The sequence below is a fragment of the Rhinatrema bivittatum genome, chromosome 2 (genome assembly GCF_901001135.1).
Source record: "Rhinatrema bivittatum chromosome 2, aRhiBiv1.1, whole genome shotgun sequence".
Classification (NCBI taxonomy): domain Eukaryota; kingdom Metazoa; phylum Chordata; class Amphibia; order Gymnophiona; family Rhinatrematidae; genus Rhinatrema; species Rhinatrema bivittatum.
In genome coordinates, this window is record NC_042616.1 from 335,547,975 (window position 1) to 335,562,160 (window position 14,186).

Here is a 14,186-nt window from a genome sequence, read left to right on the forward strand (position 1 = left end):
GTCACATATCACTATTGGGACTTTAAGAATAAAAAAGTAAAAAATATTTTTCAAAAAATACATATAAGAAGGCGGTTGGAAGTTAATTATTATAATGCATTAATGGTGCAGGGACGCCTACACGATTATATGAAACTTTCAACCAACTCAAAAAAATTATTTTTTGAACAAAAAGTCTTTTGATATATGACTACAAGTGGCACATAAGACATTCTAATCACTCATGTAGGCTCAAGAATATATTCATAAATATTTATTAAGCCCAATAAAAAAACAGTTGATATAAAGTAAATTAAACATTTAAAATATCAGTGATTGAACAGTTGTATTTGATCTTTGATCAAAAGATAATTTATAGATCACTGTCAAGGTGGTGTTGATATATTCCTTGGTTTGTAACTTCTGAGTTAGCCAGCTAAATGCTTTTGAATATGGACTTCAAGATTTTTAGTGTTTTTACAACAGCACTAACAGTCTATAAAATAAGATGAGCTAGAATGCTTGACTCTAAATGATAATGTTGATAAAACTGGCATATTGGAAGCCTATTGAAATGATGAGAAAGATAAAATCAAATGAATAAAATGTAAAATAAAACAATGGAACACTACCGTGGCAAAAATTTATAATGAAATGACAAAGAGTGGGGAGGAAATGAGTATCATTAAAAACAGGAGATTAGAACAGCTGCACAAGCAGTTACCACAATAATGGTTATATTTGCAAAATACTTACATTACAAAAAAAAAATTTCAATTTATCCTCAGATCAGGTAAATGTATCATCAAGACTTGATGCAAAAGACATAGGATTAATTTTTACAGTAACGAGTCCTGGAAGTGATAAGATGTGCAACCATTTTTTATTTATTTATTTATTTATTTTGAGTTTTTATATACTGGCATTCATGATACAATCACACCATGCTGGTTTACAATTAACAGGGTGTGTAAGCAGATCTTGAAACTGTAACAAGTGACGAGAAAACAGTAAAGTTACAATAAACAGGGGTTAATCACAACTGGGAGAGGAAAGAAAGGCTATAGGAAATTAACATAAGGACGAGCAATTATTTACAATGTTCTGAAATGACTGATTATCGTTGTTAGTGAATTGAGATTTAGTTGAGAAATTGAGATGCAATTACAGAGTAAGGCAGGGCAATGTTCAAAAGGCTCTTTAACGCATGTACACGTTTATACCGATGCAAAATGCGTGGAATACTGCTGTTTATATGTCTCATGAGAAAATAATTTTTATAGTATTTTGTGTTCAATTAAGATTGTTAAGGGACAATTTTGGCAGGATACTGAAAGTAGGCCCTAAAGAAATTAAATTAATCAGTAAATATCCCAAAAAGTCAATGCCAATATGGTTTTGGTACCTGACTGACAGACCAAAACAGAAAAATTATACATGGAGAGATGCTGCATGGTTTTTCGCTTTTAATGACATACACTAAAAAGAATCAGGTCTTTAGTCAATATCAGGCAATGCATTACTAAAGAGTTTCTGACTTTTCCACTACGCCTACACCTCTACCACTCTTTCTCCCTCCCCACCCCACCAAAAAGCCAAGATTCCCTGTATTCAGGAATGCTTTTCTTTATTCACATAAGTGTTTCCTGCTTGAGGAAATTAAAGTACAAACTAATTATCAATAAAGGGGGGAATAATTCCATTTTTCACCATACTGCCTCTTGCGATGCTCTTCCCAATACTCACTTCTCGATTCAGCATATTCAGCCCTTTTAAAGCATTAATCTGGGACAAAATCCAAAAAATTTACAACTGCAAAATCCATTAAACTAACTCAAATGTTTAATCAGCTAAATGGTTATCACAGATTATAATCCAGCCTCCATCTAGACTCAGAAGCAGCCTGCAGGCTAGTTTATTTCCACACCATTCTTTCAGTCATGAGCATTACTTTGTTTTCAGTTTGACTCTTATTACCCAAACGCAAGTGTCCACTGTTCAAGAATGGAAATGGCATGTTAGAGACAAAAATCTAACTGAAAAAGGGTTTTCCTTTGAGAATTCCAATTTCATTGAGTTGCTGTTTCCTGACAGCTACTATTTAGCTGTGCAGAAGAACTTTACTGTATGACTCAATGAATATTAAAAAAAAATTGAACAAAAATGGTTCTACAATCCAGCAGGAAAGATATAACTTCACCATAGTATTCCTATCAGGGCTCAAAATCCAATAATTCTTGAAAACAAATGAAATTAGCTAAAGAACAAAAAAGCAGAGTTGCTTACCTGTAACAGGTGTTCTCCCAGGGCAGCAGGATGTAGTCCTCACATGTGGGTGACGTCAGACGGAGCCCTGTCACGGAACACTTTTGTCAAAGTTTCTAGAACTTTGACTGGCACACTGAGCATGCCCAGCATGCCATAATTCCTGTAGCTACAGGGGTCTCCCTTCAGTCTTGTTTGTAGAAAAAACGTGCGAGCGAAAAATAAAATAATAAAACTGTTTCAGACCCAACTCCGCGGGGTGGCGGTTGGGTTTCTTGAGGATTACATCTTGCTGACTTGGGAGAACACCTGTTACAGGTAAGCAACTCTGCTTTCTCCCAGGACAAGCAGGATTAGCAAGCTACAGGCTGACTCATATTTAATTTGGATCAACAGCATACAACTTGTGCAACAGGCACAACTGGTGTACTGTTGGGAAAAATGAGGCAGCCTGAAAATCGCAGCAGATGGAAGTGGAAGAAGTTGGGATTATACTGGAAATAAGTTCTTCAAGGCGGATTAGCCAAAGGCATAATCTTGGCGTCCTTCCTTGTCTAGGCAGTAATGTGCTGCAAATGTGTATAGAGAACTCTATGTTGCAGCTTTATAGATCTCAGCAATTGGTACTGAACGATAGTGTGCTACTGACGTTGCCATGACTCTTACTGAGAGCGCCTTCATTTGTCCCTGAAGAGGAAGGCCTGTTTTCTGTTGTACCCCTCGACCACGGAAACTGCGGTCGACCAACCTACCCTTGCTTCGCGGCGGGCTGCCACTTCCCGGAACACAGCCACGAAGTTTACGGCGGGCCTGTCATTCCTGCTGCCTGCACATAGTCGCCGCAGTCATCGAAGCTCTGCCCCCCCGACGCTGCTTAGACGCACGCGGCAACGACAGCCCCTTCCTTAAAGGGGCCAGCGCGGGAAAACGCTGGACAGCTCCCCAGATGTTCTCCACCTCTGCCGGGGTATTTAAGGCTCTAACTCAGATGGATCCACTGAGTTAGCAAGGACTTCTGTTTTGCTACTCGACCTCTTCTAAGCTGTTCACTTGGATTCTTCACTACCCTCCGGGGTATCTCGCTCCTACAGAAGCTCTGGGTACCCGCCCCTCGGGGGCCTCTCGCTTCCACTCACCCTCCAGGGTTTATCTGTCTAACCTTAAGGAATCCCGATCCTCGGGGATCCTGTCTGCTTTCTTTCAGGAACCCTTGGCGCTCCTAGGTACACGCTCTTTGAGGGCCTATCCTGCTCAGGGTATCCTGCACATCAGACCACGAGCCCTTCTCTTCATTCAACTACCGAAAGAAGTTATCAGCACTGTTACTCTGTGAGTATCTCTACGCTCCAGCTCTCCTCATTCCACCCTTCAGGTTCACGGCCTATCCCGCGCTGCGGAACACTACCGGACCTTTGCTACATCTGGGTGAGACCATCACTACAGAGACTGTCTGAGCTGTACTGTGATATCGCTGAACTACAGCACTGTTCATTCCTTGGGCAAGATTCAAACTCATCTACAGCAGTATAATAAAGCTTTTTTTTTTTCAGTGTCTGCTTACTAAAGTCTAGCCAATTGTTGTGGTTCCCCATGGAGGAGTCATCGCCACTTCGACCAAGAGTCCACAATATGCCACAAATCCAACACTTTCTCATAGCAGAATTCGATACAGTCTGCTAGCCAGTTGGAGAGAGTTTGTTTGCCCACTGCAACTCCCGGTTTGTTTTTATCGAAAGAAACAAAGAGTTGGGTAGATATCCTGTGGACTGCAGTGCGGTCCAGGTAAAATGCAAATGCACGCTTACAGTCCAAGGTGTGTAAAACTCTCTAGCCCTGGTGAGAGTGAGACCTTGGGAAAAAGGTTGGTAAGACTATAGATTGATTCAGGTGAAAGTCGGTTACCACCTTGGGAAGGACACTGTGATGGAGGAACCTTGTATAGGGTGAGTTTGTGGTAAGTGCTTGTAACTCACTGACCCTTCGAGCAGATGTAATGGCTACTAGGAAGAGAACTTTCTATGTAAGAAATTTAACATCACAGGAGTGCAAAGGCTCAAATGGGGAATGCACTGGGGACATTTAGGTCCCATTCAGCGACTGGTGGCCGTAGAGGGGGCTTAAGTTGCAGTAGGCCCCTCATAAACCGACTCACAAGAGGTTGCGCTTATTGGGGCTTCCCCTACTCCCTTGTGGTATGCCGAGATGGCACTGAGGTGTACCCGTACCGAGGAAGTCTGGAGACCAGAGTCTGAAAGGTGCCAGAGTTAGTCTAATAGAGATGGAGTGGGGAAAGAAAAGGGGTCAATACCTTTTTGCGTGCACCATATGGTAAATCTATTCCACTTAGAATGATAGGATTTTCGTGTGGAAAGTTTTCATGAAGCTATAAGCACTTGAGAGACCTCCGTTGAAAGATTGAGCAGTCATAGGATCAGGCTTTCAACATCCAGGCTATGAGGGATAGGGTCTGGAGATTTTGGTGGCATAACATGCCGTAATCTTGAGTTATGAGATTGGGCGCTGTGCCCAGGTGAATTGGTTCTTGGATAGAGAGGTCGAGAAGCATGGGAAACCACACTTGTCAAGGCCAGTATGGGGCTATCAGTATCATTGATCCCCTGTCCTGTTGTAGTTTCATGAGAGATTTGGCTATTAATGTTATCAGAGGATATGCATATAGTAGGCCTGTGTTCCAGGGGCGAGCGAAGGAGTCCATGGCTGTGATTCAGTTCGGATGCAAAGAGGTCGATGGTTGGTTGACCCCAGCATTGGAAGATTTTGCTCATTACACAGGGATCCAGAGACCACTCGTGGGGATGAAAACATTGACTGAGGCGATCTGCTACTACGTTCTCTATGCCTGCCAGATAAGTGGCCCGGAGATACATGGAGTGTGCAAGGGCCCAGGCCCAGATCTGCGCAGCTTCTTGGCAGAGAAGGTAAGAACCTGTTTCTCCTTGTTTGTTCAAGTACCACATTGCAACTGTGTTGTCTGTCTGTATGAGAACAGTCTTGTATGAAAGGCGGTCCTTGAACACATATAGAGCATAATGTATGGCTCGAAGCTCCAGGAAGTTGATTTGAAACTTTGCTTCGAGTTGTGTCCAAGTACCCTGACTTTGAAGGTTGTTCACATGAGCTCCCCAAACCAAGTTGGATGCATCCGTGGTTAAGGTCATTTGTGGAACTGGTTGCTGGAAGTGTAGACCTGTCAGCAAGTTGGCTTTGTTTGTCCACCAGAGAAGTGACAGATGCAGCTTGGAGCCACTGAGATTTCAAAGTCCATTGAGTTATTCTCATGGCTAGCCTGGCCATGGGAGTGACGTGGACCGTGGAAGCCATGTGGTCCAGCAACGTGAGGAATGATGGGCTGAGTCTGTTTAGTGTGTGCGCAGAGATGTGGCCAACTTGGAGAGAATGTCTGCGCAGTCATTGGGCAGGAAGACCTTTGCGAAAGTGTCCAAATCTGCTCCAATGCAGATAAGGAGGTAAGATGGATTGAGGTGGGATTTTTGGTAATTGATCAGAAATCCTAGCGAGCGTAGAAGATTCGCAGTGAGCTTTAGAGAGTTGACAGCTTCTTGCTTGGATCGACTCTTTATTAGCCAGTTGTCCTGGTAAGGAAATACATGTACAGTGTTTCTGAGTAGATATGCAGCAACCACTGCTAGGCACTTTGTAAATAGTCGAGATGCTGAGGCCAGACCGAATGGTAGAACTCGGTACTGAAATGCTTGTGACCCACTATGAAGCACAGATATTTGTGGTGATGTGGGAATATGGCGATATATGCATAGGCGTCATGAAGGCTCAGAGAACAGAGCCAATCTCCTTGTTGTAGTAGGGGAAGCATGGTGCTGAGACACCATCCTGAATTTTTCTTTTTGAAGAAATTTGTTGAGATTGCGGAGGTCTAGGATGGGGCAGAGACTGTCTGATTTTTTTGGAATCAGAAAATAACGTGAGTAGAACCCTCTGCCCCTCTGCATGAGGAAGACAGTTTCTATGGCCCTGGTTCGCAGAAGGGTAGAAAGTTCTGACTCTAGAAGGAAAGTGTGGTCTTTTCGGGTCCACAGTGGATTGGGTGGAAAGTCTGAGGGTACTGTGAGGAAGTTTAGACGGTAACCCTGGGCTATGATGGAAATTACCCATTGATCTGTTGTTACAAGGCGCCAGTTGCTTTGGAAGTGGCGCAATCGGCCTTCTACGGGTATTTCTGGATTTGGGTTCATGGATGAGTGGCCACCGTTCTCTGGAAATGCATCAAAATCTGGAGGCTTGACCAGCTTGCGGGGCTGGCTGTGCTCTGGGTGCTTTGGGCTGGCGTTTATGTCCCCTTTGAGGGGCTCTGGTCAGTCGCGCTCTAGATGCAGGAGGGTATTTGCGTGAGCGGTAGAATGGTCTTCTGGGGGCTCTTCTCGTGCTTTTTCGGGATGAGGAAGGAGTGTCTGTAGTGACTGTGGACAATTGACGCAGGGTCTCATGGTGGTCTTTCAACTGAGTCACTGCATCTTGTATCTTATCACCAAAGAGATTGTCTCCAGTGCATTGGAGATCAGCAAGTTTGTCTTGGACCTCAGGTCTTAAGTCAGAAGCCTTTAGCCAGGCCCATCTTCTGGCACTGATTCCTCTTGCTGACAAACGGGAAGCAGTCTTCAAGGGGTCATATGCCGCTCTTACTTCATGCTTTCCAACCTCAAGGTCCTTGTGTATAATGGCAGTTAGGCTTTCTTGCTGTGGTTGAGGCAATGAGTCTACAAAATCTTGGACCTGTTTCCAAAGGTTTCTTTGGTACTGGGTCATATTTAGCTGCTAATCGGCTATACGGGACACCAACATGGAGCCTTGGAATATTTTCCGACCCAGTCCATCTAAGAACTTCTGGTCTTTACCAGGAGGAGCTGAGGAATGCAGACGTAATTGTTTTGCCTTTTTCTGTGCAGATTCCACCACCACAGATTAATGGGGTAGCTGCGGTTTTTGAAAGCCTGGGGCATGTTGAACCAAATATGTTGCATCTGTTTTCCTATTTACTGGAGGAACAGTGCCAGGATGCTCCCATAGGTGGTGCAGGAGGTCCAATAGCACTTCATGGAATGGCCATAATTTCCTTGGGGTTATCAACAAACCATAGAACCTCTAAGGTCTTATGACACATGTCCTCCTCAGTCACTAGATTGAAGGGGATGGTCTCAGACATTTCCTTGATAAAATTGGCAAAGGAAAGGTCCTCAGGAGGAGAGCACCATCTTTCCTCTGGAGGAGAAGGCTCTGAGAGTAAATCCTCTGATGTAGAGGTACCTGTATTCACGTCCTCCCATGGGTCATAGGTAGTCTCATGTCGAGATACGGAAGGAGGGAGAATGTCCGAAACTCCAGGACATGTGGGCATCGATGGAGGCTTCAATGGAATCAATGGCATCGAGGGGAAATGTGGATGTTTAGATCCCGAGAGCCCAAGATGGACCAGGAAGCGGTTCCGGCATAGATGGACCTGGAGCTGGAGTCGTCATCCTCCGAGGTATCAGGAGCTGCGGAGGTCTCGATGGCCGACTCGGTGCCGATGGAACGGGCTGAGTCGGAAAAGCACCAATGATGGTTCCAGGGTCGGAGCTGGTATGGGGGCCGGCATCGCTGGCGATTGTAGATTCCAGAAGGCATAGAGGACTGCCTGGCGTACAAGTATGTCCAGTTCTTCCCTGAAAGCTGGTATGGATAGCGCAGCTACAGGGGGAGGCAGGTTAGGCATTACTGGCTCTTCCACAGGAGTTTGTGGAGGCAACAGATGGACAAAGCCAACAAAAAAAAATGCTTCTACAGAAATGTCAGTCAAAGTGTTTCAGCTCATTCTATGTTGAACCTCAGATCCTTGATGTATCCATAATATGTCCTCAAAACAAAGTTCTACCAGTGGTTTATAAATCAGGCATTTGAAATTTTAAACTCAAGTTATTTAAATGAAAGAAAGAAAAACCAAACAAAATTTCATTTTCTTTTCTTTCATGTTGTTTTAAAAATGTAATGGAAATTTTTGTTAAAACCTTCTAATTTGGTTCAAATGAATGCACATCCCTAGTAACTACTGAATGACTGACTTATGAGTAGAGCTTTTGATTTTAGGTGTTTATAAATTGTAAATATAGGTGCTTAGCTTGCAGCTAAAAATTAGGGTACTAAAAATTAGTCTTTATCAATAATTTTAATGCCTAGATACTATTATTGGGTTCCTTTTCCGGTTGAATCAAATATCTACATTTTTGTAGCTGAGGAGTCATTAGCAAGGAAAAGTCACAAATATAAAGCAGAGGATCCAGGTAAGACAAAGGAGGGGTGAGAGAATACTAAAGGAAGTAGTATTTTCCAGTGTTTGTCTAACACACACCTATATTCTTTTATTTTTTGCATCAGAGGTATTTTTATTGGATTTATCAGTAAAAAAACAAAACAAAAATCAGAAACCCTATAAGTAAAATTATAGTACTGCAAGGAAAATAAAAAAGCTGCATTTTATCAGGCAGCCAGGCTGTTTCTTGCAATCAACTCATCAAATGCATGAAGCCATCTAATAATAGTGATGCTGTGCTTATGGCTTAGGTTAAAACAAAACAAAAATTCCCCACCTTTGTATGGCATTCCAAGCGGAGTTACAAATGTGTTTCTCTCAAATTTTTTCAAACGGTCTTCCAGTGTGTGGATCTAGAGAAAGGCAAACAGCCATAACTTGTCAAGCAAGGCATATAAACAATGAGGACATAAGCCACATTTTTCTCTATTATTCAAACAAGACCCTTACCTGCTCCTTGAACTCCTGCTCCTTCAACTTGGCCTCGTTGACGAAAGTTGTTTTCTGTGCCAGCTGTGTCTAAAGGCAAAACAAGGCAAAATGAGAGATATCTGGCATTGATTCATTGTTCTGTCATCCATGAATACACATTTTTTGCATCCTGGGGCCTTTTTCTGTTGGGAAAGAAAAAGCAGAAAAGATGGCCTTTTTGCTTTTAGCAACTGAAACCATTTGTAGCCAAAGAAATGCAAGCCTTACCTGGAGTTCTGTTACTGTTATCTGTAATAGAAAAGAAGCATAAAAAAAAATCAGCTAAAATATATTTGTCTGGTATCTATATATAGAAGGTTCTCTTTTGGAGAGAAGTAAATCTATAGAACAGTTACAACATGTAGCATTCAATTTTATCCTTACAGTCGTATGAGAAATGTCATGCAAATATCCATAAAAATAAGGTGAATGGATTGTGTAGTTTCCTGGAAATGAAGAATCATAAAGGTACAATCTCTCTACTGGGCAGCAAAAAGAAGAGGAATTATGATTATGAAAAATTAAATAGAATGATGGTTTCTGATCAGTGGGCAGAATCCAAAAATTATTAAATTTACCCTCAGGAATACCTCTCTTCAAAGTACACAATACTTAAAGACAGAAGAAAGCAGAGAGAAAGGGGTAGCCATCTCAAACATGAAAATGAGAGCAATTATTTATATATTAATACATGGTACTGAAAGAGGACGTGAAAAAAAAATTAAGGAGAAGAAAGCAAAGTTACCTGTGACAGATGTTCTCTGAAGATAGCAGTTCACTAGATAAGGGGTTCACAAGATTGTGCATGGCATCAAGTAAGAAACATTTTCCAGAGCTTTCTGATAAGGATAAGGATAAGGGGGTTTATATTCAATGGCATTTAGCCAGATAATATAGGGGTATTCTGGGATGGATTTAAATTAACTGGATAAGTTATCTAGCTATCTCCAGTATTTAGAGCTAGCCAGATAATGTATCTAGCTAACTCTGGTCATGCCATGGAGCAGCCTAAAAGCCAGATAATGTTATCCAGTTATCTTTAAGACAGTCGGGTATATTCAGTAGCACTACTACACTACTGAATATCCTGATAAAGTTATGTGAAAAAGTTTATTCGGCTAATTTTGCATGCTGTTCAGTAGCTGAATAATCCCAACCAAGGTCTTTAATGCACATGCACAGGACTTCCTGCTCTATAGCATTCTTTCAATCCTTGCTTTAGCCACACTTTTAGAAAAGAGAAAACAACTGTACTGAATCTTGGCTTGCCTCTTTTTTAAGTCAATGTCAGTTTCAAAACACTTGGAACTGGTAGAAATGCATCTACTGATGGGTCACTTGATGCAACTATTAGGGTCAAACTTGAGACTTGGTGCCAGTAGTGAGTCAAATAAGTATCAGTGAAATTCTCCTTGCCAGCTCCACATCAAACAATACAGATGACAGAGAAGGCCTTGAAGAAAATTGTACACCTCCAATGGCCCTTTCAAAAGATTATTCAAAGGCTTTGGAAGTTGGACCCAGGGGAGAATGGCACTGAGCAGCCTTGACATAGGATGTAGAGCGGCCTTTAAGGATGTTCATGTCAGAGCATATAGAACCTGTTACATTTGGTCTCTCCTAGCTTTACTGATGTCAGAGACTCCACTCAAGACTAAGCATTTGCACTCAACTCCAAGCATAAGATTTTTGGAGTCCACACTCAGTCTTGATCAGGACAATTGAGTCTTAGCTTGACTCTAAGAGCTATCCTTGAAGCAAGGTGCCACAGAATTCAAGGACCACTTTGTTGAGGTCTGGTTACCAGCACAACTGTAATTGGTTTCCCAGGCAATGTTGAGTCTTCAAGGCCAGCTTCTTGGACTGAACTTGAGACTAGGGAAAGCTCAGAACCTGTTCATCCAAGACATAATCCTTTGGGTAAAATCCTGCAGTAGATTTCATAGCCATCTACCATCATGGTCCTTCCCAAGGCAGATATAGCATACTTTGTAATGCTCAGCAATGGATATCTTTCATTACCACTTGGGACAAAATTGAAGTTGCTGGCCTGTTTCTTTGACAAGGCATGACAAATATCAAAGCAAAATCAAATGACAGACATTTCTCCCTACAGAAAATAGATTCTGTAAAATAAAAATTGACCCCATTTCCTGTTAAAACATTAGGCAGAGAGGGGAGATTAATTCAGCAGAAATATTGAAGGTGGTAATGAAACTGAATGAAGAGTAAAAAAAATATTAACTAGAGAACTAAGGAGAAATTTATACTAATCTGATCATTTCCTTTCCTTTAGTCCTGCACACCAGTCCAGACCAAATGGATTTATCTCCCCCTTCCAACAGATGGCTCCCCTATGAGGAAAGGCTAAAGAGTATAGGGCTGTTCATCTTGGAGATGACGGAGGGGGGATATGGTAGAGGTCTATAAAGTCATGAGAGTCTAGAATGAGTAGATGTGAATTGCTTATTTACTCTTTCGGATAATAGAAGGACTAGGGGGCACTTCATGAAGTTAGTAAGTAGCACATTTAAAACTAATTGGAGAAAATTATTTTTCACTCAGTGCACAATTACATAAGAACATAAGAAATTGCCATGCTGGGTCAGACCAAGGGTCCATCAAGTCCAGCATCCTGTTTCCAACAGAGGCCAAACCAGGCCAGGGTAGTTAGTGTAGCTGGGTTTATAAAAGGTTTGGATAAGTTCATGGAGGAAAAGTCCATTAACTGTTATTAATTAAGTTGAGTTATGGAATAGTCACTGCTATTACTGGCATTAGTAGCATGGGATCTACTTAGGGGTAGATTTTAAAAGGGTTACGCACATAAGATAAGCGCGTAGCCCTTTTAAAAAGCCCCTGCGTGCGCCGAGTCTATTTTGCATAGGTTCGGCGGCGTGCACAAGCCCCGGGACGCGTGTAAGTCCCAGGGCTTCGCTAGGGGTGTGTGTCGGGCGGGCGGCGCAACGTTCGGGACGTTCCGGGGGCGTGTCGTGGGCTTGGTGCTGGCTTGGGGGCATTCCGGGGGCACGGCCGAGGCCTCCAGAACAGCCCCTGGGTTGGGAGATGGCACGCCAGCAGCCTGCTGGCGCAGGCGTAACTTTTACAATAACGGTAAGGGGGGGTTTAGATAGGGCCAGGGGGGTGGGTTAGGTAGGGGAAGGTGCGGGGGGGGGGGGGGTGTGAAAGGAAAGTTCCCCTCAGAGGCCGCTCCGAGGCCCCGCGTATCTTATAAAATCCAGCGTACTTTTGTTTGCACCTGGTGCGCGAACAAAAGTACGGGCACGCGCTGTTTTTTAAAATGTACCCCTTAATGTTTTTGGGGACTTGCCAGGTACTTGTAACCTGGAATGGCCACTGTTGGAAACAGGATGCTGGGCTTGATGGACCCTTAGTCTGAACAAGTATGGCAACTTCTTATGTTCTTACCTTAAATTAAAATTTGTAATTAAAGATTTTTCAAAAGTAGCTAGAAAAGTTTAGAAGATGAAAGGAAATTATCAGGTAAGTATAAATTTCTCTTTCCTTTCTCATCCTGCTACACCAGTCCAGAATGATTGGGAAGTACCAAAACCCCATTTATTTATTTATTTATTTAAAAGTTTTTATATATTGTCATTAAGTTATTTACCATCATAACGGTTTACAATAGGGCACATATATCAAGGAAAATCTAGATCATACGTTACATATAGGGTGCCATTATTATTCGGTAACAATACGACATTAAGTATAGTATGGTTTATGACGTGGAATTTTCATTGATGAAATTCTCATGGGGGATTGTATGTTTTATTGCTATTCAACCTATCGGCTTGACTGCAATTATACGAGGGATAAAATAATTTCCAGGCAGAATCTGGAAGTTGTGAGCTGGGTGCTCTAAGTCCGCTTATCCTTATTTATTTGCTTGCGTCGTTCTTTTTCTTGAAGGCTTGTGTGAAAAGCCAGATTTTGAGGTGTGTTTTGAAAAGTTTATGATCTCTCTGAAGACTTAGATCAAGTGGCATTGTGTTCCATAATATGGGACCTGCCAGGGACAGTGCGCGTTCCTTAACCTGGATTAGTCTTGCTATTTTCAAAGAAGGAATGGTTATGAGGGCTTTGTTTGCCGATCTTAAATTTCTATGTGGAACGTGTACTCTAAGTGCTGTGTTCAGCCATTCTGCTTTTTCATCATGGATTAGCTTATGCATTGTGCAAAAGCTTTGAACGTCACTCTTTGTTCTATGGGTAGCCAATGTAGTTCGGCCAGTATATCTGTGATGTGATCTTTTCTACTTTTTCCAGTGAGAATTCTAGCTGCGGAGTTTTGTAATATTTGCAGTGGTCTTATCGTAGTGTAGGGTAAACCAAGTAGTAAAGCATTACAGTAATCGGTGCTTGCAAATATCAGTGATTGGAGCACTGTGCGAACGTTTGGCAGCGATAGTAATAGCTTACGTTTTCTGAGTATCATGAGTTTAGCATACCCTTCTTTAACCTTTAGTATTATGTGCTGTTTGAGGTTTAGCTCTATGTCGATTATTACTCCGAGGTTGCATACCTTGTCGGCTAAATCAATTTTTTGGTTACTGTTAAGAATTATTGGAGTTTGTGTGATATTTATGCTCTTTCTTTCTAGGTGTATGAATTACGTTTTATCGATGTTAATTATCAGCTCCATTTGGTTGAGTAGTTGTTTTATAATATCTAGATATATAATGGCTAAACTTATTGTTTTTTCAATAGTGTCCTCTATTGGTAGGATTAATTGAATGTCATCGGCGTAAACATAGTATAGGATTCCTTTTCCTGCAAGAAGATGGCATAGTGGAAGTAGATATACGTTAAAAAGAGTAGCTGAGAGTGCTGTCCCTTGTGGAACTCCTGTTTTTAGGGTAATTTTTTCAGATAGTGTGTTTTTAATTTGTACTTGAAATGTTCTGTTATTTAGATATGACCTGAACCATGTGATTGTTTTACCAAGTAATCCTATTTCTTCAAGCCTTTTTATTAGTATTTTGTGATTCATTGTGTCAAATGCTGCTGATAAATCCAGTAATATCAGAATATAATGTTTTCCGTTGTCGAATCCTCTTAGTATGTTATCTGTTAATGCAATTCTGGGTGGGATGATGTTAAACCC

The 14,186-nt window shown here is 41.8% G+C and overlaps 1 protein-coding gene across 6 annotated transcripts in view; it reads right to left on the minus strand.

Moving 5' to 3' along the window:
- Nucleotides 1–14,186, minus strand: part of GOLGA4 (golgin A4) — a 456,386-nt gene that overhangs the window by 49,977 nt on the left and 392,223 nt on the right. For all 6 annotated transcript variants that reach the window (XM_029589809.1, XM_029589811.1, XM_029589810.1 and 3 more), the window contains 3 exons: nucleotides 9,287–9,307; nucleotides 9,038–9,106; nucleotides 8,865–8,940 (listed from right to left, as the gene is read on the minus strand). In XM_029589809.1, coding sequence (XP_029445669.1) covers nucleotides 8,865–8,940; nucleotides 9,038–9,106; nucleotides 9,287–9,307 — 166 coding nt within the window. The remainder of the gene's footprint in view (nucleotides 1–8,864; nucleotides 8,941–9,037; nucleotides 9,107–9,286; nucleotides 9,308–14,186) is intronic.